Source organism: Sesamum indicum, linkage group LG3 (assembly GCF_026168435.1).
Source record: "Sesamum indicum cultivar Baizhima isolate 11 linkage group LG3, ASM2616843v1, whole genome shotgun sequence".
Taxonomy (NCBI): Eukaryota; Viridiplantae; Streptophyta; class Magnoliopsida; order Lamiales; family Pedaliaceae; genus Sesamum; species Sesamum indicum.
In genome coordinates, this window is record NC_142659.1 from 30,844,815 (window position 1) to 30,866,129 (window position 21,315).

General features: G+C 37.0%; 4 protein-coding genes across 4 annotated transcripts; 1 reads left to right on the plus strand and 3 right to left on the minus strand.

Moving 5' to 3' along the window:
- Positions 1–4,399: 4,399 nt before the first annotated feature.
- ILL6 (IAA-amino acid hydrolase ILR1-like 6) lies at positions 4,400–7,544 on the minus strand. Its single transcript, XM_088879030.1, has 6 exons — positions 7,441–7,544; positions 6,877–7,309; positions 6,466–6,591; positions 5,606–5,920; positions 5,114–5,242; positions 4,400–5,027 (listed from the first exon to the last, which is right to left on the minus strand). The coding sequence occupies exons 2-6, from the start codon at positions 7,186–7,188 to the stop codon at positions 4,620–4,622; spliced, it is 1,290 nt and encodes a 429-aa protein (XP_088735156.1). The 5' UTR covers positions 7,189–7,309; positions 7,441–7,544; the 3' UTR covers positions 4,400–4,619.
- A 5,014-nt stretch (positions 7,545–12,558) lies between these two features.
- Positions 12,559–14,205, minus strand: NPQ4 (Chlorophyll A-B binding family protein). Its single transcript, XM_011076542.3, has 3 exons — positions 13,809–14,205; positions 13,151–13,388; positions 12,559–13,051 (listed from the first exon to the last, which is right to left on the minus strand). The coding sequence occupies exons 1-3, from the start codon at positions 14,193–14,195 to the stop codon at positions 12,807–12,809; spliced, it is 870 nt and encodes a 289-aa protein (XP_011074844.1). The 5' UTR covers positions 14,196–14,205; the 3' UTR covers positions 12,559–12,806.
- Positions 14,206–15,328: 1,123 nt separating this feature from the next.
- Positions 15,329–19,094, plus strand: LOC105159465 (filament-like plant protein). The gene is made up of 5 exons (XM_011076543.3): positions 15,329–15,738; positions 16,217–16,381; positions 16,738–16,930; positions 17,180–18,477; positions 18,586–19,094. Exons 2-5 carry the CDS (start codon positions 16,271–16,273, stop codon positions 18,982–18,984), a joined length of 2,001 nt encoding a protein of 666 aa, XP_011074845.1. The 5' UTR covers positions 15,329–15,738; positions 16,217–16,270; the 3' UTR covers positions 18,985–19,094.
- Positions 19,095–19,163: 69 nt separating this feature from the next.
- Positions 19,164–20,786, minus strand: LOC105159466 (TRAM, LAG1 and CLN8 (TLC) lipid-sensing domain containing protein). Its single transcript, XM_011076544.3, has 3 exons — positions 20,433–20,786; positions 19,998–20,275; positions 19,164–19,660 (listed from the first exon to the last, which is right to left on the minus strand). The coding sequence occupies exons 1-3, from the start codon at positions 20,707–20,709 to the stop codon at positions 19,346–19,348; spliced, it is 870 nt and encodes a 289-aa protein (XP_011074846.1). The 5' UTR covers positions 20,710–20,786; the 3' UTR covers positions 19,164–19,345.
- Between the last annotated feature and the right edge of the window lie 529 nt (positions 20,787–21,315).

Sequence of the window (21,315 nt, forward strand, 5' to 3'; positions counted from 1 at the left end):
CTCTCTCTCTCCTTTTTAATTCAATTTGAATTTTCTATATTTATTATGTTTACTTCTAAATGAGGTTACATCTTATATAATTAATATTCCTTACAAATCTATACATATTTTCTCATGATATATGTTAATTATAGGAGTATGTATATATATATATATATATATATTGAATTTGGAATTGGGGAAGGGGTGTTGGACTTGTGAACACGCCGACTTAATTTTACGCTAAAAAGTGTAATATATAAAAAGATATTGGGAGGAATTTGAAGTTAAGATTGATGGGGAAAGCGTAAAAGGATATATATGTTAGGATTGATTTTCAAGGAGATGTTTGTGCTCATTTTTTTCTAAATAAGCTTATGATCATGTTTGATTTGGGAAAAGATCCCAATTTATGACTTTTGCGTCCATGTTAATTAAATATATGTATAATTTTATTAATTGCTCTTTTTTCACGCTTTTGGTTTTCTTTTTTTTTTTTAAAAAAAAAGAAAAGATTAAAACTCTCTCTCCCTCTATATATATATATATCACTTAATCAATTTAATAGAAACCCCACCAAGAACGGGTGAAATTTATATATCAAAACTACCTATGTACTAGTGTTTGGCAACAACCAATGATAGGTCTGATTCGTCCATATATATATACCTAATATAGAAAAATAAATTATGGTAGATGAGTACTACTAATTCTATTTATTAATTTTTCGGAAAATTTGAATTAATTCTTCTAGAAAGAGAAAAAAGAATATATGTATGTATGTATATATATAGGACCACCATCAAAGTAGAAATTGAGACCTTTTTTGACTGTATGAGGTCTCCACTTATGTTTGAACCACTTATGGGCTACATATTTGAATTCTAGGTCTTTTGTCCTATTATTATGGTGGTAGATTTTAATTAATATATCTCACTCTTCATATATATATATATATATAATTAATTACTGTTCCCATTTACGTACATTTATTATGATCATCATGCTGCATAAAATGAAGCATAGCTATTAATTATGAAATCCACCCTATGATATGAAATTATAATAGAATTGATGTAACTAGCTAAGAGGAGGGTCCATGCATCAATGGTTTTCTTGAAATTAGGGGACATTATTTAGATAGGTTTCTGGGGTGAAATTAATTTATTGAACATGGCTCCCAAACTTTCTACTTAATTCACAACACTTTAATCCATTTTTAATTCCATCTAAATGCATTTATGACTTCAGCCGTTTTTGCAGGTGAACTTTAAATTATGGTTCGAGTCATACAAGTACAGATATATGTTTATTCTTTTAGTAATTTTTTGTTTTTTTATCCCGTTTGAATGCACTCTTTATAATTTGAATATATTGCATTATATTAATACGTGTATAAATACAAATTAATTAATATGTCTATATATATATAATATACTTATATTTATGATTTTTTTTTTTTTGGGCGGGGGGAGGGGGGTTTGTTGGTTACTACACTTGTGGGCATACAGTGAGACAGAGCGTGGGTAGAGGATTGGATATGGAAGTTGGGAATCAATCCGAGCAATCTTGTGCAATTATATTGATGGAGACAAGAAAGAAAGAAAGGTACATGGGCGGGGACCCAGGAGCAAATATTTTCTAAATCAGTGTGGGGTCTTTTCAAAATATACAAATCTTTTGTGGTCCCTAAGTTGTGATGTAAAAATCTGGAATTAATGGAATCTGTCGTTGGGGAGGGGTGTGGGCTGCAATTATCGTAAAGTTTTTTCCCCTCTCATGCAAAAGACTGTGTTCAAAGTTTCTCCTTTCAGACTTTGCGGAAATTACTATTTGGGACCCCTACTTTTCTTGTCTGCCACGTGTTGACTCCTAAATGTTTAGGCTCCATCATGAGGCCGACAACAGGACTGCCAACCAAATCCGCCGTGTGAGCCGCTAGATCACGGCAGTTATTTTGGGCTTTTCTTTTTCGTTTTCCTTTTTTTTTTTCCCCTTTTCTTTTCAGACTCAATTTATTAATTCTTGCGCATGTGTTTTATACATGTGTTTAAATAATTTTACGTGCCATTATATTATTGATCGTATTATGACATAGACCTTGTTCACCATTAATGACGTGCACTGCACGAAACAAGAAAAATAATATTAAAACAATGGAGAAAATCATCTTATTCTGTATCATTCAATTTCACGTACAAAAAAAAAATATAAATATCTAATCAAGAAGTGAAAATATTTGATGAGAAAAAGTCTTTTTCTACACGTAAATTAGACATAATTAAAATACTTATAAAAAATAATTTTATATTAAAAGTAAATTACATCAATAGTTCTAGAGCTTAGATCTAATAACACAAACACATTCAATCTCTACAAATTATAAATATATGCCATATTTAGAAACAAAATGACACTCCTATAGAAAACATACTTGTAATTTTTATAAAAATATAAAAAATATTTATATAAAAAGACTTAATTTAAAAAAAATAGTAATATAATATAGGATTTAAAGTCATAATAATTTCGAAAAATGCAATTGTCCAATCAAGAAAAGCTCCCTACAAGAAGCGTGCAAAAGTGTTGGGTGGGGGATGATATTATGTTTTGCAAAAGGGATGGAGACACAGTTTGGATAGGCCATAGCCAATAAAAATAGGCGATTGGGAAATCATAGTAACAACAATCCAATCCCATAATAAATCTTTTGTGTGGGAAATCTAATCTTGTTAAACAAAAGCAAAGCGCGTTCCTTTGTTGGTAGCGACTTTTCTTCCACAATCTTGGATTGACTCATGACTAAGATGCGCTTTTCTCTTTTTGATTAGTTAAATCTTTGACTAAAAGAGGTGAATGATATGGGACCATATATATATATATATATATATATATATATATATAGCCAAATATTGACCAATCCCAATACTTTTTCCACTAATCGGGTCATATTTAGAGAGTTGGCTTTCTTCTCATATACATCCATTCCTGAGAGTTGGACCCCACTTGCTTTTCTTGCCCAAGATACCATTTGTCAATTGGAACAGCGTTGTTTCATTTTTTTTTTGTTGTCTTACATAAAATTAATAATATTACAAAACTACTTTAAATTACATATATTCATAGTTTTAATTTCGAGTTTATTTATAAGCTCTTAACTTTATTCACTAAATTAAAACATCATTAATTATTATAAAAAAAAAAAAACTCATGAACTCGGAATTTAGATACGTAGGTAGTGAGTTTTGTACGGGATGTATTTGTTGCTCTGTCACTTTTTCATCCTTTGTGAAAACCCTTTTGGGTGGACTGAGAATCCAACAGAAGTGGGCTCTCATTCTTTCATCTTTTATTCCTACAGACAAAACCAAAAAAAACAAATAAATTGGAATGAGTAAAATAGTTCTGTTGGAATTTTTAGGCCCAAAGCCTGTTTTGTATAAGTAGTAGTCCAAGAAGGACATTGAGTAGGGATTTCACTTCACATAAATTATTTTATAAGGCCCCTTTTATTTTGAGATATGACTTAAATTGTTTATGTTATTTAAAAGAAATTGTGATTTGTACCCGACTTGGGGATAAATACTAAACCCTTATGATACAATTTTCTCCAATTTTAACTATAGTCGCTTCTATCCTATCCTTCAGGATAAATTATCCAAGTCGTTATCATATCCACTTGTTCAAATATGTGGAGTGAAATACTCCCACAGAAAAGAGTGAAAGTGCATAGTAAAGCTTCATCTTTTACTGCTTATTTTCCCTTGATAACATACTCATGAGATTCGATTTTCATAAGTCATCTATTGCTTGATGTTTAGGCTCGGGTATGGGGAAGGAGCTTGGGACTTGCGTAAAGTAACATGTGTCGGACTTGATTCGACGTGAGCACTTCAATGCCCAAGTCAGGTTGTCGTATAGAAATAAATAGCGAATGTAAGTTTTTAAATCGTTACCTTAATCATCTCAAATGTCAGGATTTTCATATTTAAGGCCAGTTATATAGACAACACTGTGTCAAGGCGATGCTGCCCCGTATTCCCCATCTTTTACTTTTTGCTGACCTATGTATTTCATTGGACCTTTACTTCTATAGGCCCATATCACTTATAAAATATTTTGAACTTGATTTAATGTATTGGACCTCACTTATTTTATTTTCATCACATACCAAACTTTGAAATTCCAAACTATTCTTTTCCTTCTATGCCTCTCCTCTTATCCATAGCCATAGGTAATTTCTCTTTTACTTTTTTCCATTTCTTCCACCTTTCTTGAAAAATTTTAGTTTTTTCCTACATTCATGTATTCTTGATCCAATTTCTTTGTATTTGTCTTGACATTCAGTTGACAACTTAGTTGAAATACCCACAAAATTCTTGGAACTGGAAATTTTCTTATGCTATAATTGGTCTCATCATTTCATAGGAACAATTATTATTTATGTTATGGGACTACCAAGTTGCACCTAAAATCAGTAGCCGCCCTGCATGGAAATGAGATCTATACCCTGCAATTTACAGCATTTGCCCCAGTTCTAGTATGCAGATTTACATGAGAAAATGTTAAAAGAAAAGAACAAATAAATACTCTAATGCTTCTCAACAAGGAACGTAACTTAACCGATTTCCACTTTTTAACTAAGTAAGAAAAGTTTTGTCTTGACGAAGCATGCTGATTGAGACACTACGCTCGTGTAGATATCTCTCGGCGATGGCTGCATGAGTTGCTGCGCCTGCCGGAAGGGCATTTTCGTCGATCATGAAATGCGGTGAGTGTGCTGAGTGCACGGATCCTATGGTTTCATTCTTGATCCCGATGAAGAAGAAGGATGCGGGGATCACCTCAGAGTAGAATGAGAAGTCCTCAGAACCCATTAATGGCTGGACCACCTTGAAGTTTGTCGGCCCTACCAGATCAACGGCAGCCCTCTTCACGTGTTCATACATCCGGTCATCATTCACCATCGGCGGGTAGATTGAGTCTGTGTTCTTGAAGAAGTTCACTGTTGCCGAGCATCCATAGACACTGGCTTGAGCTACGATTACCTGTTACGAGGTGCTTAAGATCTCCACGAGTTTGCTAGATCTGTAGTATGGTGGAAACAGAAACTGTGGAGTATAAATGTAATTACCTCTTGGATTCTTTTGAGAAGGTGGTGGAAGGTCGTGTTGCAAAAAGCTCTAAAGGTGCCCCCAAACTCCACCATGTTTGGTATCACATCAACATCATCTCCACTGTTGAAGAAAGTAACAGATATCACCTGTGGAATGAATGACACAAAATTCAAATAGTAATCAGTTCTCTTTATTGTTGGTTCGCGCAAACTTAGGGGGGATCTTTGGTCAATCCAAGCTATTTTTGTATAGCAAGATACATGTACGGCGGGCCCCATGTAGATCCCGTCTTATCATTGATTGTGGTTACCTCGGCTGCCAGAGTTGCCGACCTAGGAAGAATTCGGCCAAGAGACACGATTGGTACGTAGGGCACAGAGCAACTTCTGTTGAATGGTCCATGTGCCCGGACTAGGCAGCCACTTGAAGGGCTAATAATATATAGCACACCATCTCACAAAGAAATTAAAGGCAATTTAGGAATAAACAAATTTTCAAGTTGTACCTACCTGAGAGTCCAGCGGATTTGCTTCCCGAGATATAATGCCCTGTAAACTGATAACTGCTGCTGACGCAGCCAGGACAGTGTCTGCCGAGTGACACAGATTCAGGGCTCGGCTCTGTTCAGCAGTAATAACAGCCTTGAAGAAGCCACAACCAGCAAGCAAAGGGCCCGATCTTGACCCAATGACGGCTGTAGGGAGCAGATGGGACACATGCATTGCGAATATAGCCTCAACATCTTCAAGTGCACCCTCTCTTATCATTCTCTTGGCTCCATTGCCGGCCTCCTCAGCCGGCTGAAACAGAAGTATCACAGTCCCCTGTCATGAGAAACAAAATTAGTATATCAAGCAAAAACGGATATTTTTTCAAGTTTAGCACTAATATTATAATTCAAAAGATGAAATTAACTCCAGCTAAGCTAATAAAGGGAATAAGGTACTGATCCTCCCAAAACTAGCGGACCTAATTAAAGTTTTCGGTTCAAGTCTCGTCGAGCAACAACAAAGTTAACATATCAACGCCGTCTATACAAAGTGATTCCCCTCTATATCACCAAGCAGACTGAATTGAACTGTTGACAGTAGGTTTACCTTTAACCGTAAAAGCAGACATTTCACTATAATAGTCCAATATTCTCCAAAAACCAAACGATATCCACTCAATATGGAGAGAAGATTAATTCTTGATTCTTGTATGCGAAATAAAAGAATAAACGTACAAGCACCAAGCTAATTAGCACAAACACCATTACAATAGATGCAACTTGGACAATCCGTATCATCTAGAAGCCTCATTTGGCTAAACAAACATTACATTCAGCAGCAAAATGCACATAAACTTCTAATGGAGCAACTAAATGAACCTTTAAGTGTTCTTCACGGGCCTTCAAAATCTTGGCCGCACCTATGAGCATAGCTACATGTGCGTCGTGTCCACACGCGTGCATTTTACCAGCATGCTTGCTTTTGTGCTCCCATTCAACAGCTTCCTGTGTGAAGACATCAAAAAGAGCTCAAATTCCCAGCTTTTTTTCACCCTTCCAAACTGTTCTCCAGGGAAAAATCAGCTGGACAACACACGGAATGTTTTATATCTAACACATAGACAAACCACAACAACAAAAGCAATGTCTACTTACTTCTATGGTCCCCACACCAGCCCAAACCGCCCACCTCAATAATTATTTCACATTTCTAACCACATGCATACAAAAAGAGACAGGAATCATCAATTTATAATTTCTTAAAGAAGAACCAAGGGATTAAAGTAAAACCTGAATTGGCAAAGCATCCATATCAGCCCTGATAGCCACAAAAGGCGGACTCCCGGTTCCAACCATTGCTCTAATCCCCGTTTTAGCCAATGGGAAACGGTAGCTTATATCCAGTTCATCCAATTCCCGGCGAATAAGCCGACTCGTCTCGACTTCTTCAAAAGCTAATTCCGGGTTCTCGTGGATTCTCCTTCGGACCGATTTTATCCATTTTACATTCTCGGGTTTCTTGGCGATTTTCAAGATTTCTTCCGACCACTCCCTGCTCCAAACCCTGCCGTCTGTATCAAAATCCGGGACTAAAGATTTCATCCCTGATGATGACGACTGATTCTTGGATTCGACCTCGGGGGGATTGCTCAGAGATGAGACGGCCGATTTCAAGTAGGAAAAATCATGATGAGGGGATTTCGTGGAGGCTTTTTGTGGGCTGCTGCTGATCATGCAAGAAAGAATGAGAAAAAAAGACGGTAGCATTGATCTGAGATGAAAGAGCGATGAAAATTTATGAGAAATCTTCATTTCCAGTGAAAGATATCTGATTGTAGAGAGTATGCAGCTTACCGGGGAGAACAAGAATTCAAGACATCTAGAAAAATGGTAAGACTAAGACCCCAGGTTGGAAGAGAGGTTAACGTTACCGAGAAGGGGTTGAGAGAGAATAAACACGTGGGAATATATCACAAGGAATATTGAATTTGTAGATATATATATATATATATATGTCACGTTTACGTATACATGGAGAATAGGGTGCATATAAAATGGGATGGGACTATTGCGGTACTACTACTGACTGTTTGCAGAAAATCCTAGTCCAATTGAATCTGGTTGAGTTATATCAAATGCATAATTACTGCATGTGAATTTTGAATAATTTCTTACAACCTGTTTGATATAATTTTTCACGCTCTGGTTAGATGAATACATCATTAAATATATGATCAAACATAGATACCTATACTATTCACTAGCACTTATAAGTTCATTAATACATTAAAAATAGTTATTATGAATTTGCGATCCTTATTGTACCTTTTTAATTTTTGATATAAATCTTATCATTCAACAATAAAAGATCTAAAAATAAATAACTCAAAATGAGGTTGGCTAAGGTAAATATAAAATCGACCAAACCAATTATTGCAATAAGGGACCCTATTGGTGCATTTATTTATTTACTATAGTACGTATGTGATACGATGATAAAGTATATTGAAGCCGACAATATGTCGTACTAGTTTCTCATATATTCATATATAAGTTTTATATGAAATTGTAGGTAAGTGGGTCCCATTGCATGGGGTGTGGTCAAATTTTGAGCTCGTCCTCATTGGTATCTACTGTTCATAGCCATGTGCCTCCATTTGTCAAACTCTTCCAGAAAAGGAATTTTCAGAGATGCGTCGTTCTTGCTACCTATTCATTGATTAAACTTTCGTTTCTTGCTATATTTCCAATTAATAAATATTAAAAGTTTCTCTCAAATTATCTCGAAACTGTTATAAAAAAAAATTGTAAAGTTATAAAAACATACACGATAATTATAAAAATATTACTTTTCTTTTTTGAGTTCAAATCTATAATACACAAACACTTTAAAAAATTACACGATGCAGTTTCGAACACACGTAGAACAGGGCACTCTTCGGATAAGTATCAAACACGGCATCAACGTGTCCAAAAAAAAAAAAAAGGGACACAACACACGCCTGTTGGTATGCCCGGCACGTTTTGGGGAGTGCCCGACACGTTTTGAATTTTTTTCTTTTTTATAATTTAAAAAAAATTAGGTTTAATAAAAAATAAAAAAGATAATTAATTCCTTCCAAGACCCCAAGCGCGCCCACCATCAAGGACTCTTCAATCAAAATTAATCTTTATGCTGCTAGGCGGAGGGTGAATCCATGTAAACTGGTTTTCCAAAGGTAAGCATTGGGTCCATGTGATGTGAAGGCCACCAAGTAGCTGCAAGCAAATTCTACAACTTGCGAGGGGAGGAGAAAATCCTTATATGCAAGTTTCAGATTTCTTGTCCACCAAATGGTCCAACAAATGGTCCAACAAATCATGAGGAGTTTAAGCGAGAGATCAGTAATCCACTACTCCATAGACAGGGTCGGAGAATCAAGGATGTGCCATTAAATGTTGGATAGTTCCCATACTTGTCGTGCAAAAGTGCAGCGGAGAAAGGTGTGGATAGGAGTTTCAGTCACTGGCCTGCAAAGAGGGCAAGAGAACATGTCATAAGGCACACAATTTTGCAAATTGCTCGACATGGGGAGAATATTTCGAACAAATAGCCAAATAAAAACCTTCGCCTTGTTTCGCATAGGAGATTGTCACACGTTGCGCCATGTCTGTCTAGCCCAATGCATCCCACTAGAGAGTCGAGCACTAACCGTGGCAAGCTTCTCTTCTAATCAGAGCTCAGCTCGAGACGTCCCTGGAACCGACCAAGCTTTAGTAACAATATCTTCACAATCCGGTTCTTGGAGACAAGCTGCTTCAAAACCAATCATGTTCAGTTATTACACCATGTGAATACTTAAAGCCCAAATTATGTAAACCACACTCTTCCATTCGTATTTTAAAGCCTAAATTATGTGAATACTTAAAGCCCAAATTTCGTATCTTCCATTCCGCTTGCATAGGGTCACCTTCTTTTTTGGAATGTGCAAGGATTTCATTGAAGTCCCCAGTGTAAAGCCATAGCCGTACCGAGTGATGATGTAACTGATAAAGAAATTTCCAGAACTCAGGCTCGCCATAAATCCCTGTAAAGCGCCACCAGTCTCCCACCTTGTCTAATCTAATAGACACATCCATGTGGTAACTAGAAAATGATTGGAGTTGTACTTCCACGGATTTCTACCACAACAATGCCAGTCCCCTGCTTCTTCCTCTCGAATCAACACAACAACCAAACAAATTCAACCGTCTTTTTAAACGTTCAACACTTGGTCTCTACCAGAAAAACCAAGTGGGGGTTATTCGCTCTAAAGAGATCACGGGACCCTTTAACTGTCCAAGGGTTCCCTAACCCTTGACAATTGCGCATTAGGAAACATGGCGCCTGGTGGGGCTGCGGGGCAGCCTCCACCATAAAATTGAAAATCTCCGTAAGTGGACCATCAGTTCTATTTAGTTTTTCAGGATTAGGAAAATTTGCGGCATAGATGTCCTCATTTATTAATTTTCGCTTGGCTAGAAGACTAGGGCTGGGGTTAGGAGTAGGCTCAGTAGGGGGTGAGTTCTCTTGGTGTATTTACATTTCTGAGGGATGGAGGGAGCTCGGGGTTGACTACAGGAAGGTGTGGCAGATATAAGAGGGGGGGCTGAGTTAAGTGGAGACAGGCTCATGGAAACAGGGGAAATATCTAGAAATAGGGGAGGCGTTTATGTAGTTGAGGCAACAGATAATGAGGAGTTCAGGCTTGGGTCAGATATAGTAGATGGAAGAATAGGAGTGGAGCAAGATAAACGGGAGTAGATATGAGTGGAATTTGAGAAAGAGAAATACAGGATGCAACCTAGAGAATAGGCGAAGGTGCAGCTGGAGGTATAGGACTTGGGGGAGGATGAGCACAAGAGGACTCTGGGTTCTCGCTTGTTTTAGCAACTGGATGGGGGTTAGTCTCCCAAGATGGCGCTGCCTCTCTTAGTTTCAAACAAAGAGGCGAAAACCCCACTTCGAGAAGAGAATTGGGGTCAAGAGAGCAATGGCTGCACTTGGGGATCCTTGTTCTGTAGAAATGGGTCCTGTATTCCTACCGACCTACTTCTCTAAGCTAAGGACCATGCAGTGAGTTTTCTTCGGGGTCAACGAAGTCCGCTTGAAATCGGGACTCACACCACTTTGAAATATGCCCGAGTTTCCCACATAAGTAGCAGAAATTGGGGAATTATTCATGAATAAAGGTCAACAATATGGTCATCACCCAAAACAGTCAGAATCTTCAATGCTTGAGGCAGGGGCTTCATAAAATCAATAGCTACATGAAGACACATGAAAGAACCCCTTGACTGCGGGCCTTTTGATAAATCACAGTCCTTGAGACAACCAATTTTCACATCAATGAAGCCAGCAACTTCAGTGTTCATCTTTCCAAGCGGCAAATCGTGAATTCAAATATAGAAATCACACCCAAATAAGGTCCACATTAGCTAGGTTTTCATCTTCCTACGCCGTGGCTAACATAATAAGGTTCTTCTCAAAAGCCCACGAACCACTCACAAGTACTCAGTCCCGATCAAATGAATGAAAAAATTTCAGTAGAAATCGATCGTTTTCAGGGAATGTGATCTCCATGCCCTTGGATGGATTCAGAGAAGTCTAGAGAATGATTTTCAAGGCATCCACATGATTTTGTGCGATAAGATGGAACCAACAGTAACCTTTTCCGAGTCAGAATGCCAAACTCCCACCGGCAAAACCACACCCATCTCCTCCTCTTCCGTCAGAACCAAAGAGCGCCCTAATCGGGTTGTTTCTGCCTCCATCCGATGATATCAAGAGTAGATAGAGGAGGCCCCCGATCACAACAAATAAAAGGACGTAGAGAACCTGCATAAACCACACACAAAAGACCAAAAAGCGACTAAGACAGATTTTGATAAGAGTAAACAGCTGCAGTTTCTATCTAAGGAAAGAGACTAGCTATAGAGAAAGCTGAAAATGGAAAGGGGATTGAAGGCAAAAGAAAAGCCACAAGAAAAGCTGACAAAAGAAGAGGAAAACAATAAAGAAAAAACGAATTGAGAGAGAGCACGCAAGAATGCTTAGTTGGTTAGCAGCAAAATCGATGATAACGTCATCTAGCCGCCTAAGAGGAGGATGGGTGCTGCCAAAACCCTAAGAAAAGGGAAAAAGAAACACCCATTAGAGGGAAAACAACTCTCATACGAGAGAATTATGATATAGGGTTAATGCGAAAATTATGATATAGGGCTAAACAACTATACTTGTTTTGTATCGGGCTAATAAGATATAGAGAATTTCATTTGTTTTTTCATTAATCTTTAATTATTTTTTATTAAATATTTTTATCCACCTGCCTATTGCCTTGAGCAATTATTCAGGAATTAATTATACTTTCAACTCTTAAAGTAGATTTATGATTGCATTCATTCCTTTAAATTATAAAAAGGTAACAAAAAAACTACTCCTAATATATAACATTGATCATAATTTTTAGTACGGACATTTCTTATTATTTAGCCCCTTAAATTAAAATATATTTATTACAATCATTTTCTTGTATGTAAGACACTTTGAATTATTATACAATTTTTACTAGTGGAATAATATTCCCCACATCATTAAAAAAACATGAGTTTTTTCAACTTATCTTTCATTAGTAAAATATTTCAATTTCATTAATTTTAACTATTAAGAATTATAGTGAGATCTATTTAAAAAATGAGAAATTATTACGGTGCATTAAGAATATTTAAGTGGGATGAAAAGTAAAAAATAGTAAATTAATAGAAAAGATTTGACTTTTTAAAAATAAGTTAAGAATTTCTTATTTTTCTTAAATAGCTCTTAAAATCTTATTTTTCTTCAATGTATAATTTTTTTCAAAAAAGAAAAAACTTACCAAATATTTTTTTATTTTATAAATTTTAAAAACGTTTTTTATAAAATACTTTAAAAAACTTATAAACTTGTAGTAAAAATTAGAAATTAAATCCCACCACACTAATATTTCCCTGGATAGGTCACCATCACAAACATTCCTACAATTCTCAACCACACTCATAGCATATGGCTAACACACTTTTGGCCACATAGAAAAATGTAGAACATGACCTAAACCTTGTCATCCATACTAACTAACAAAGATCAGATCTCCATGAATGAAATTAAGCATTTCTCTTTTATTTTCTTAACTAAGAAATGGAAAATGCTCATACATTTACATTATTCAATCTTCTTCCTCATCGGTCACGAACTTTCCAGTTCCAGGGTTAATGGCAGCTACGAAGAAGAAGAGTATGTTGAACAACAGAAGGGGTTCGATCTCGTTGATGGGGACTCCCGTCTCGATATTCAGCTGAGCTAGAGCTCCTTTTCCAGTGACAATCTCTCCGATGATTGAGAATGCTATCCCGAGTTGGGCCAATCGGCCAACAAACAGCTCGTTTGCTTTTGTGAATCCGAATAAAGGGCCTGTACGTACATAATTCATGCATGTCATCAACTGGTGCAATTACTCAAAGATTAAGGAATAGAAAAGACTAATTAGGTGAATTCTTGATTTATAACTACCATCTCCAAGACCCAAAGCAGCTCTGAAGCCCTTTCCAGGGGGTATAACAGCCTTTTCGAGTCCGGTTGGCTCGTCGACGAACCGGCCACGGTCTCCCAGTGCTCCGATGGCTCCAAGAAGGTTGAAAAGGATGAAGAATAGAAGAAGGGGCTCAGCCTCATAGATTGGGATTCCAGTTTCTAAGTTCAGTTGTGCTAGAATTCCCTTCCCTGTAATAGCTTCTCCCAGTAAGGATGCCTGCACAACATTACATTACTTAATATCATTTCTCTCTCTCTCTCACTTTATTGACGTGGTTTGGCTCGAATTTGATCCAATTACACGATAAATGTAATATTCTAATAGTATAATTGGTATGTAATTTTGACCAATCACGTGATAAAGTATATTGTAATAGTTTTGGTTAGGCCAAACTTAATTTTGGTAAGAATTTTGCTTCTCTAAAGTATATATTAATAAAACAATTTTGAACGACAGTAAAAATAAAAAAATATATTCGGAACTACGTAAATACATGTTTTCTGTTTGATGTTTAAACAAAATTTAAACTGATTTTCTAACATTCAGTGGACTACACATAGGTAGATATTGATATGTCAATGATGCAATAAGTAGTAAAAGCAGGAAGAAGATGGTGGGAGAAATAGATGAACTGACCGCAAAACCAATCATGGCAACACGACCCACAAAGAGCTCATTCTGCTTGGTAAAACCAATTCCTCCGGATGTCCCGAAGATGCCATCTTCCACCTTTGGCTTCTCCACAACTTTCTTAGCAGGAGGGGCCTTTGTTTTCGACTTGAAAAGAGCAACAGTTGTGGATGAAGGTAAATGGGATGATGATGTGGTTCTTGTTCTTGGGGGCAAAAGAAAGTGAGAAAAGGGCTTTGGTTTGAGTGTATGAATCAGGAGTTGCTCCCCTTTGACATGGCCGGATACATTTGCAGTGAGCAGCATTGTCTGAGCCATGTTTGGCTGCTGCTGTATCTGTGCGTGTGATGGAAGAACAATATTGTTATTAATTTGAGGAAAAATGTATGGCATTAATTGGAAATGTTTATAGGAAGAATGGTTAGGGGTTAAGGTTAGTGCTCCAGAATCTAGTGAGAGTTTGTGAATCACACAAACAGATATGATGTGGATAGGGTTGTGGGAGTTGTGATGGTTCAGAATGTATCCACGACGCCTGCCTTTCCACTTGGTATATTTTTTTCCTTAGGACGAGTAAATGAAATTAGTATATGCCAATCACCCTCAATAAAAAATTTTAACTTTGAATCGAGTTTGGTCGAGTATGAACTAATTATATGATAAATACAATATTCTTATTGTATAATTGATATACAATTTAAAAAAAAAATAGCAAATATATAACCCATGTTTTATAATTTATTTGGTTTGATTGATTTAATAAGAATTTCACAAAAAACAAAGGGAAAAACATAAGAAGAAGAAATGGCATATTCTGGTTCTAGTGTGTTCCAGAACTTTAGTTTGATATTTAGACTTTGATTCTCATGATCTATTTTGAAGGGAAGACTGCCCTATATTTTGTAGTGTTCTGGGAGGTTAAAACATTTTTGAATCTTATTTTAAATGAATCCCAAAAACTTATAACATGCTTACTAATTATATTCTTGTAATAACTAAAACTTATGCTAAAATTTTTAGATGTGAAAAACTAAATTGAAGTCTCCTTACTTTATTTAAATTCTTTCTGAAATTTCTGATATAATTTTTTTTAATTACTTAGGTGAGACACTGGATGTATAAAATGAAGTCCTGAATGGGGCTGCTAAACCTCTTTTGCCCCTTCCTATAGAATTAAGGTAAGAAATTTGAATTGAGAAACAAATTTAAATAATTTTTTTTTTTCATTGCAATGGTCAAAATCTAAATAAAAAAATGGGAGAAGGGAATGGCAACACAAACAAGGTCAACCTGAAACTCGAACTCTTGTTAATTTGTTAATTTTCTTTTCTGATGTGGTGAGAAATTATGACTCGTTTCTTGAAATAAAAAGAATTGAATTTCCATTGTCCTTTTTCTTGGTGATTCTTGAACTCACCCTATGGATAAGTGCAGACTGCAGAGACTGGAGTTCCCAACTGATGCGCGGGAATAAGACCATCTTAACTTCAAAATAAATGATAAATATCTTTAAAACATTAAAAATACATACATAGAAAAGCTGAAAAAGTGGTCTCGTTCTTCACTTTGAAAACACAATATGCAGTCACCATCACATGCTCTGCTCCTCGATTATTTAAAAAAATAAAAGAAAAAAAAGATTTATCAGTACTTCAGTAGTTGAGTATTTGTGGGTTGTCTGAAAATTTTCACTCGATGGTCCTTAGATCTTTGCCCAAGGCCAAGATTCATTTTTTATTGGGAAGTATGATAACCCAGAAGAAAAGCAATCTGTAATGTGTGCATTCACACCTCTTGAGGAAGGAAGTGATAGGTCTTCTTTTGGAGATGAGTCTTCATTGGTGGCTCCAAGATTGGATCTTTTGAATTGGGATTTTCGTGATTCTTCGTCCCAGTTCGTATTTTGTGTTGCTGGAAATTGCCCTGCTCATCTTAGGTTCTTTTCTAAATGATTTGATTTTGCTTTGTGATTTGATTAAGCTAGTACTAGTTTGGCTACTGAAAAATGATGAGTATGAACTCTGAAGAACGCAATTTTTAGTGGCTTTCTCATTCAGTTTTTCATTTTTCGCGTTTTTGCTATTCTGCTGCTTTCTTTATGGCGATATCCTATCATTTCACTGTTATTGCTAATGTCATTTGTGGTCAAAAATGAAAAAACAAAAGAAAAAAGAATGGTTTATCAGTCATAGATTGCGGAAGTTAGGAAATGCTACTTTTATGCTGGTTGGTTTGGAGGTAAAGATTGATGCAATAGCACATGGTTCTATTTCTGGTTTTGGAAGGAAATAAATCCTGTGTTTAATTTATGGTTAGCTAAAGACTTTCGTGGTTATAACCTTGAGTTTTGCTGTACATTCGTTTACGGTTTCGCTTTCCAGTGATTTTGATGGACCGTTTTGGTGCATTTGCAGAAGAAAATTTCACTAATATTATGAGGTCTGCTGAAATTTCAACTGGAAACTAGGATGGAAAAGAGGAAATGGCTGTGGAAGAGGAAGTCTTCCGAGAGGAGTCCCGGTGAAAGTGACAACTCAGGATCATTTTCTTCGCATTCTGAGAGATACTCTGGTGAACAGGTAGCTAAATATCCATCCTCGTACTTCTTCTGAGTAGTCATTTTTGGACCTAAATTTTCTTCAAGTGAGTTCATTTGTTCTGCCTCGTTAATGTTCAATCAACTGACTTAACGCCTGAAGTCTTCAAATTAGATTTCATGGAAATGTTTACGGTGCTGAGAAGATTGTTTTCTTCTTGGTAAACCAGTTATTCAGTATTGCTTTCATCACAGTTTGCGCTTGAGTGTGTTGTACAAGTGAATCATCCCGATGTGAATTCAATGCAAAAGTTATAAATGCTTTGATGTTTTGATGCCTTTAGTCATTCTTGTGCATTGCTTTGATGCTCCTTTGAGTAGTCTCTCTTTCTTGGGCAGGAAACATTGCAAGAATCTCCAAAAAATAGTTCGCAGTCGCCCGAAGTAACCTCTAAAATTACAGTAACAGATGATGAAGTCAGGGAAAGTGTGAAAACTCTGACAGAAAAGCTATCAGCTGCTCTTGTGAATGTCAGTGCCAAAGAAGACCTAGTTAAGCAGCATGCTAAAGTTGCTGAAGAAGCTGTGGCTGGTAATCTTGTTGCAACTTGTTGACTGAACTTGTTAAACTTCTTCATGTCTGTATCATACCGTGAACAAACAACAGTCATAATTCTTCTTCTGCCTTCTTTTTGTTCCGCAACAGTGTCCAAACCCCACACAACCAAAAAAAACAGAAAACCCTTATGAAAAGAACCTTGAGAGGACAACCTTTCGGGGGAAATAGAAAAGTATACTATGGATTTGTTTGCACTGTTGTTTAACTAAGTCTTGCAATCAGGCTGGGAAAAGGCAGAAAATGAAGTGGCGGCATTAAAGCAGCAGCTTGAGGTTGCAGTGCAGCAGAACCTGAACCTGGAAGTAAAGACTACACATCTAGATGGTGCTCTCAAGGAATGTGTCAGACAACTGAGACAAGCAAGAGATGAGCAGGAGAAACGAATCACTGATGCTGTCGCAGAGAAGAACATTAAGTGGGAGTCCACAAAGGCTGAACTTGAGCAGCAAATCCTTGATCTCAAGGCAGAAGCAGACGCTTCCAGATATGAAAATGCTGCTTCTACTGATCCCAATACTCTCCTAATTCTTGAGGCTTTGGAGAAAGAGAACAGATCCTTGAAGCAAGAAATCGTGTCTAGGTGCAAAGAATTAGAAATTATCACCACTGAGAGGGATTTAAGTACCCAAGCAGCAGAAACTGCTAGCAAATTGCAGCTGGAGAGCATAAAAAAGGTCGCTAAGCTCGAGGCTGAGTGCCGAAGGCTTCAATCTATAGCGCGAAAATCATCTCCACTCAACAATCAGAAGTCTGTTGCTGCTTCCTGTTTCTGTGCTGAATCTCTAACAGATAGTCGTTCGGTCAGGGGGGAGAGGCGTAACATTGTAGACATTGATACTCGCAAGAATAATAAAATGGAAGCAAATGGATCTGAACGCAGCTGCTCAGACTCATGGGCCTCGGCATTGATCTCAGAGCTTGATCAATTCAAGAACGAAAAGCCCTCACCTAAGAGTCTAGCAGCCTATTCTGTTGAAATTGATATGATGGATGATTTTCTGGAGATGGAAAGGCTTGCTGCATTGCATGAGACTAAGAATGAAATTCCATTTACTGCACCCCAATCTGGTTCTGAAGAATTGGTTTCCTTGGATAATCCATTGAAAGCTGAGCTTGAATCGATGACTCAGCAAGTATCTCAACTGGAAAATAAATTGGGGAAGATTGAAGCGGAGAAATTAGAACTTGAAAATGCTTTAGATGAAAGTCTAGATTCACTGAAGGCAGCACAGAGGAGGTTGGAACAAGCTGAAATCAGGTTGGACGAGCTGCAAAAGGAGCTAGCAGCAGTAAATGAGACCAAAGAGTTGCTTGAACTTCAACTCATTGGTGTGGAAGTGGAATCAAGGACGATGTCTGCGAATGTTGATTCATTGAAAGCAGAGATTGAAGAAGAAAAAAAGCTATCAGCAGAACTAACAGTCAAGTGTCGAGAATTGGAAAATGAACTAACCAGAAAAATCCAGGAAACCGAGCTAGAGCAACAAACACATTCAAATGGTGAACTCAAAATAAAGCAGGTTGATTGCTGGCTTGGAGTTTCCAGCAGTGTTTTTTACTTGTTAACTACTTTATTATGTTTTATTTAACATGACCTACAGCAGGAGCTGAAAACTATTTTGTTGCAGGAGGACCTAGCTGTGGCTGCTGATAAGCTCGCAGAGTGCCAGAAAACAATTGCATCTCTCGGAAGACAGCTTAAATCTCTTGCAACATTGGAAGATTTCTTGATAGACACTTCAAACCTACCAGGGCTCTCTGGAGGTCAATTGGTCTCACGCACTGGAGGAGAAGTATGGAGGATAACTTCTAACCAGACGTTTCTACCGCAATGTGATTCAGATCGTTCAAGAACATCAATGGAGAACTGTTGCAATCTGGGAAATGGGAATGAGGATTCATCACTATCCTCATCTTTGTCAGCACCATCAACCAACCATATAACTGCTGCCAAGACCCGGAACAGTTTTGGGAAACTTTTCTCTCTGAGTAAGAGCATTTCAGAACTTGAAAATGGCCATGACTAGTTTAGGGAATTTTATTTTTCCAGATAGAAATAGGAACAGTTTTAGCTAATGAGATCACTAATTGAATTCTGCATTATTGGCAATTTACAAAGGCATCATTCTGTTGCAAATTGCTGTGAAAAACATTTTTGAGTTTCAAATGACTTTTCATTGTTTTTTCAAAGCATTATGCACAAAAATGGGAAGAACAAACCATTGTTTACGCACAAAACATAATTCTCTAACCTTTACATTGGTCTTTTAACTATTTCCTCTGTCTCAACTATGTAAAACATGTGGTAGTGTGATGTACAACAGAGTATAATCTGTTAAAGCAGGCCTACATTCTTCACCAACACCACACTCCCCAAAAGAATACACATCAATCGTGATGGTTATGATGACCCTTCTCTGATTTTCTCTCTCTCCCGTAAGCTTTAACGAGATCAAGCCCAAGGAAAATATTGAGCAAGTTCATTCCAGCCATTCCAGAGAGAGCAAGAGGGAGCACCATACCCTTTTCAAACTTGGGAGCATCTCTCACCAGCTTGACTGTGATAAGAATGTGAGATATGAATCTTGCAAATACAAATGTCAGCCAGTTAAGAAACCATTCCATCTTCACAATCTTGCTTCCAGCATCACGAACACCAGCCATACGGCGAACTTTTCGGACATGCAACAGGACCGAATGTAGCTGCATTTTAGGAAGGACTTTGGCATCAGGAACAGCACCAAGATCAAGATGACGAATTAGTAGCTCTCATTTCTTCATTTTCTGAAAATGCTTCAAGATTTTTGGATTTATAAATGGGTTATACTGAAATTTTCCGCCTTCTTTCCAATAAGGAATGGCAGAGATAAAGACCATAATGCTGAAAGAAAACCAAAAAAAGGTCCTGAAAACATGTTTGAAGATAAACGTTCTGTGTGATAGTTCCTCCATTAGCAGAACAATGAAAATGCGTGACTTGTCCCCCATTTCCGTGAACAGGGTTAGGGTTGGACCTGTAGGGATATTTACAGAAACATACCTCGCAGATGAGAGTGAGGATAAGATAGTTGATGGTGACTTTTCGATATAATGCCAGAGTAAAGCAAACAAGGAGTACTAAGTGATGAACTAGGATTGAAGGGATGCAACCACTGTATAATCGATGGAGCAACATATCCCACTGATCATATGCAAAGTAACCACATGAAAAGCAAAGAGCTTGATATGCCCAGGGCCAAGTAACCTCAACCAATTGTGAGTGTTCAAACATCTTTCCAACACCATTTTCAACCCACTGAGTCAGCAAGATTAGTACAACTGCGAGGAACATACAAGCTAGTTTCAGACAAGATCAAGCACATGAGACCAAGAGAAATTAGGAGACTTGAATTAACAATCGACTTCTTGTATCAGATTAAAAAAATAAAAAAAGGAAACTTTAATTCCTATTTCGTAGCTCGATTTCGAGGCTGACCAGAGGCAGAGGTAATGGAGGAATGGAGAAGGGAGACGGAGGTGTTGACGAAGAGGGGATCACGTGAGACAAAATTCCGGACGACGACGTTAGCTGATAGGAAGAAAAAGAATCCAATGATGATGGGTACTAGCTCAGAGCGCTTGTTGAAGAGGATCTCGAAGAACACTGAAACTCCCCACATCACCAAAGTAGCCATGAAAAACACCCCCGCTTTGCTCTCTTTATGACTTCTGCCGCCGCCTCCACCTCCGCCTCCGCCGCTCCCCCTCGCCATATTTTATTTCTTAGCTCGAGAATTTTCTACTATGGTGGGGGCTAATGTCTCCCCCTTATCTACAGTTATGAAAGTGCAACTCAACTCACCAAATACCTTAATGGAAAAGCGATTATGAACCAAAAGAAAAGATGCAAGTAGCGCTTTACTCTCTCATGGCTTCTTTTCTCAACTGTGTTCTTTTTTAGTGGAAAAGAAATATGAATTAATTATGATTGGAGGGCAAGGTGCCACATATACCTTTTTCTTTTTCTTGTATTGAAAAAAATACATTACCTTAATTTTATATTAGTGAAGAAATAAAATTTTTCTTCTATGATGTCACCAATATAACTTTATCACCCAATTTTGCCCTTTTCCCCCTATTTAAATGGAATTCTTATTCTTCATAAAATAATGAGATAGTTATATTGTTGTTTCTTTAAATGTGATATAATTATATATAGTTATATTGTTGTTTCTTTAAATGTGATATAATTATATATAATTTTTTTATAATTTCAAATATTTCAATATTATTTTCTTCTAATAAATAGATCATTGCTTTATACAAAATTCATCAAATGTACTGATATTAAGAAAAAACTAAATAAAAACTTATATGTA

Coding starts and splice junctions, on each gene's coding strand:
- ILL6 (XM_088879030.1), bottom strand. CDS start 7,188: ATGAAATCTTTAGTCCCGGATTTTGATACAGACGGCAGGGTTTGGAGC. Junction 5,921..6,465: donor CCCGTGAAGAACACTTAAAG/GTTCATTTAGTT, acceptor TTCTCATGACAG/GGGACTGTGATACTTCTGTT. Junction 5,028..5,113: donor TTCTCAAAAGAATCCAAGAG/GTAATTACATTT, acceptor ACCTCGTAACAG/GTAATCGTAGCTCAAGCCAG.
- NPQ4 (XM_011076542.3), bottom strand. CDS start 14,195: ATGCCATACATTTTTCCTCAAATTAATAACAATATTGTTCTTCCATCA. Junction 13,389..13,808: donor TTGCCATGATTGGTTTTGCG/GTCAGTTCATCT, acceptor AATGTTGTGCAG/GCATCCTTACTGGGAGAAGC. Junction 13,052..13,150: donor TGCTTTGGGTCTTGGAGATG/GTAGTTATAAAT, acceptor ATGTACGTACAG/GCCCTTTATTCGGATTCACA.
- LOC105159465 (XM_011076543.3), top strand. CDS start 16,271: ATGGAAAAGAGGAAATGGCTGTGGAAGAGGAAGTCTTCCGAGAGGAGT. Junction 16,382..16,737: donor AGAGATACTCTGGTGAACAG/GTAGCTAAATAT, acceptor TTTCTTGGGCAG/GAAACATTGCAAGAATCTCC. Junction 16,931..17,179: donor TGCTGAAGAAGCTGTGGCTG/GTAATCTTGTTG, acceptor TCTTGCAATCAG/GCTGGGAAAAGGCAGAAAAT.
- LOC105159466 (XM_011076544.3), bottom strand. CDS start 20,709: ATGGCGAGGGGGAGCGGCGGAGGCGGAGGTGGAGGCGGCGGCAGAAGT. Junction 20,276..20,432: donor CTCCATTACCTCTGCCTCTG/GTCAGCCTCGAA, acceptor TGTTCCTCGCAG/TTGTACTAATCTTGCTGACT. Junction 19,661..19,997: donor TCCTCACTCTCATCTGCGAG/GTATGTTTCTGT, acceptor CCTAAAATGCAG/CTACATTCGGTCCTGTTGCA.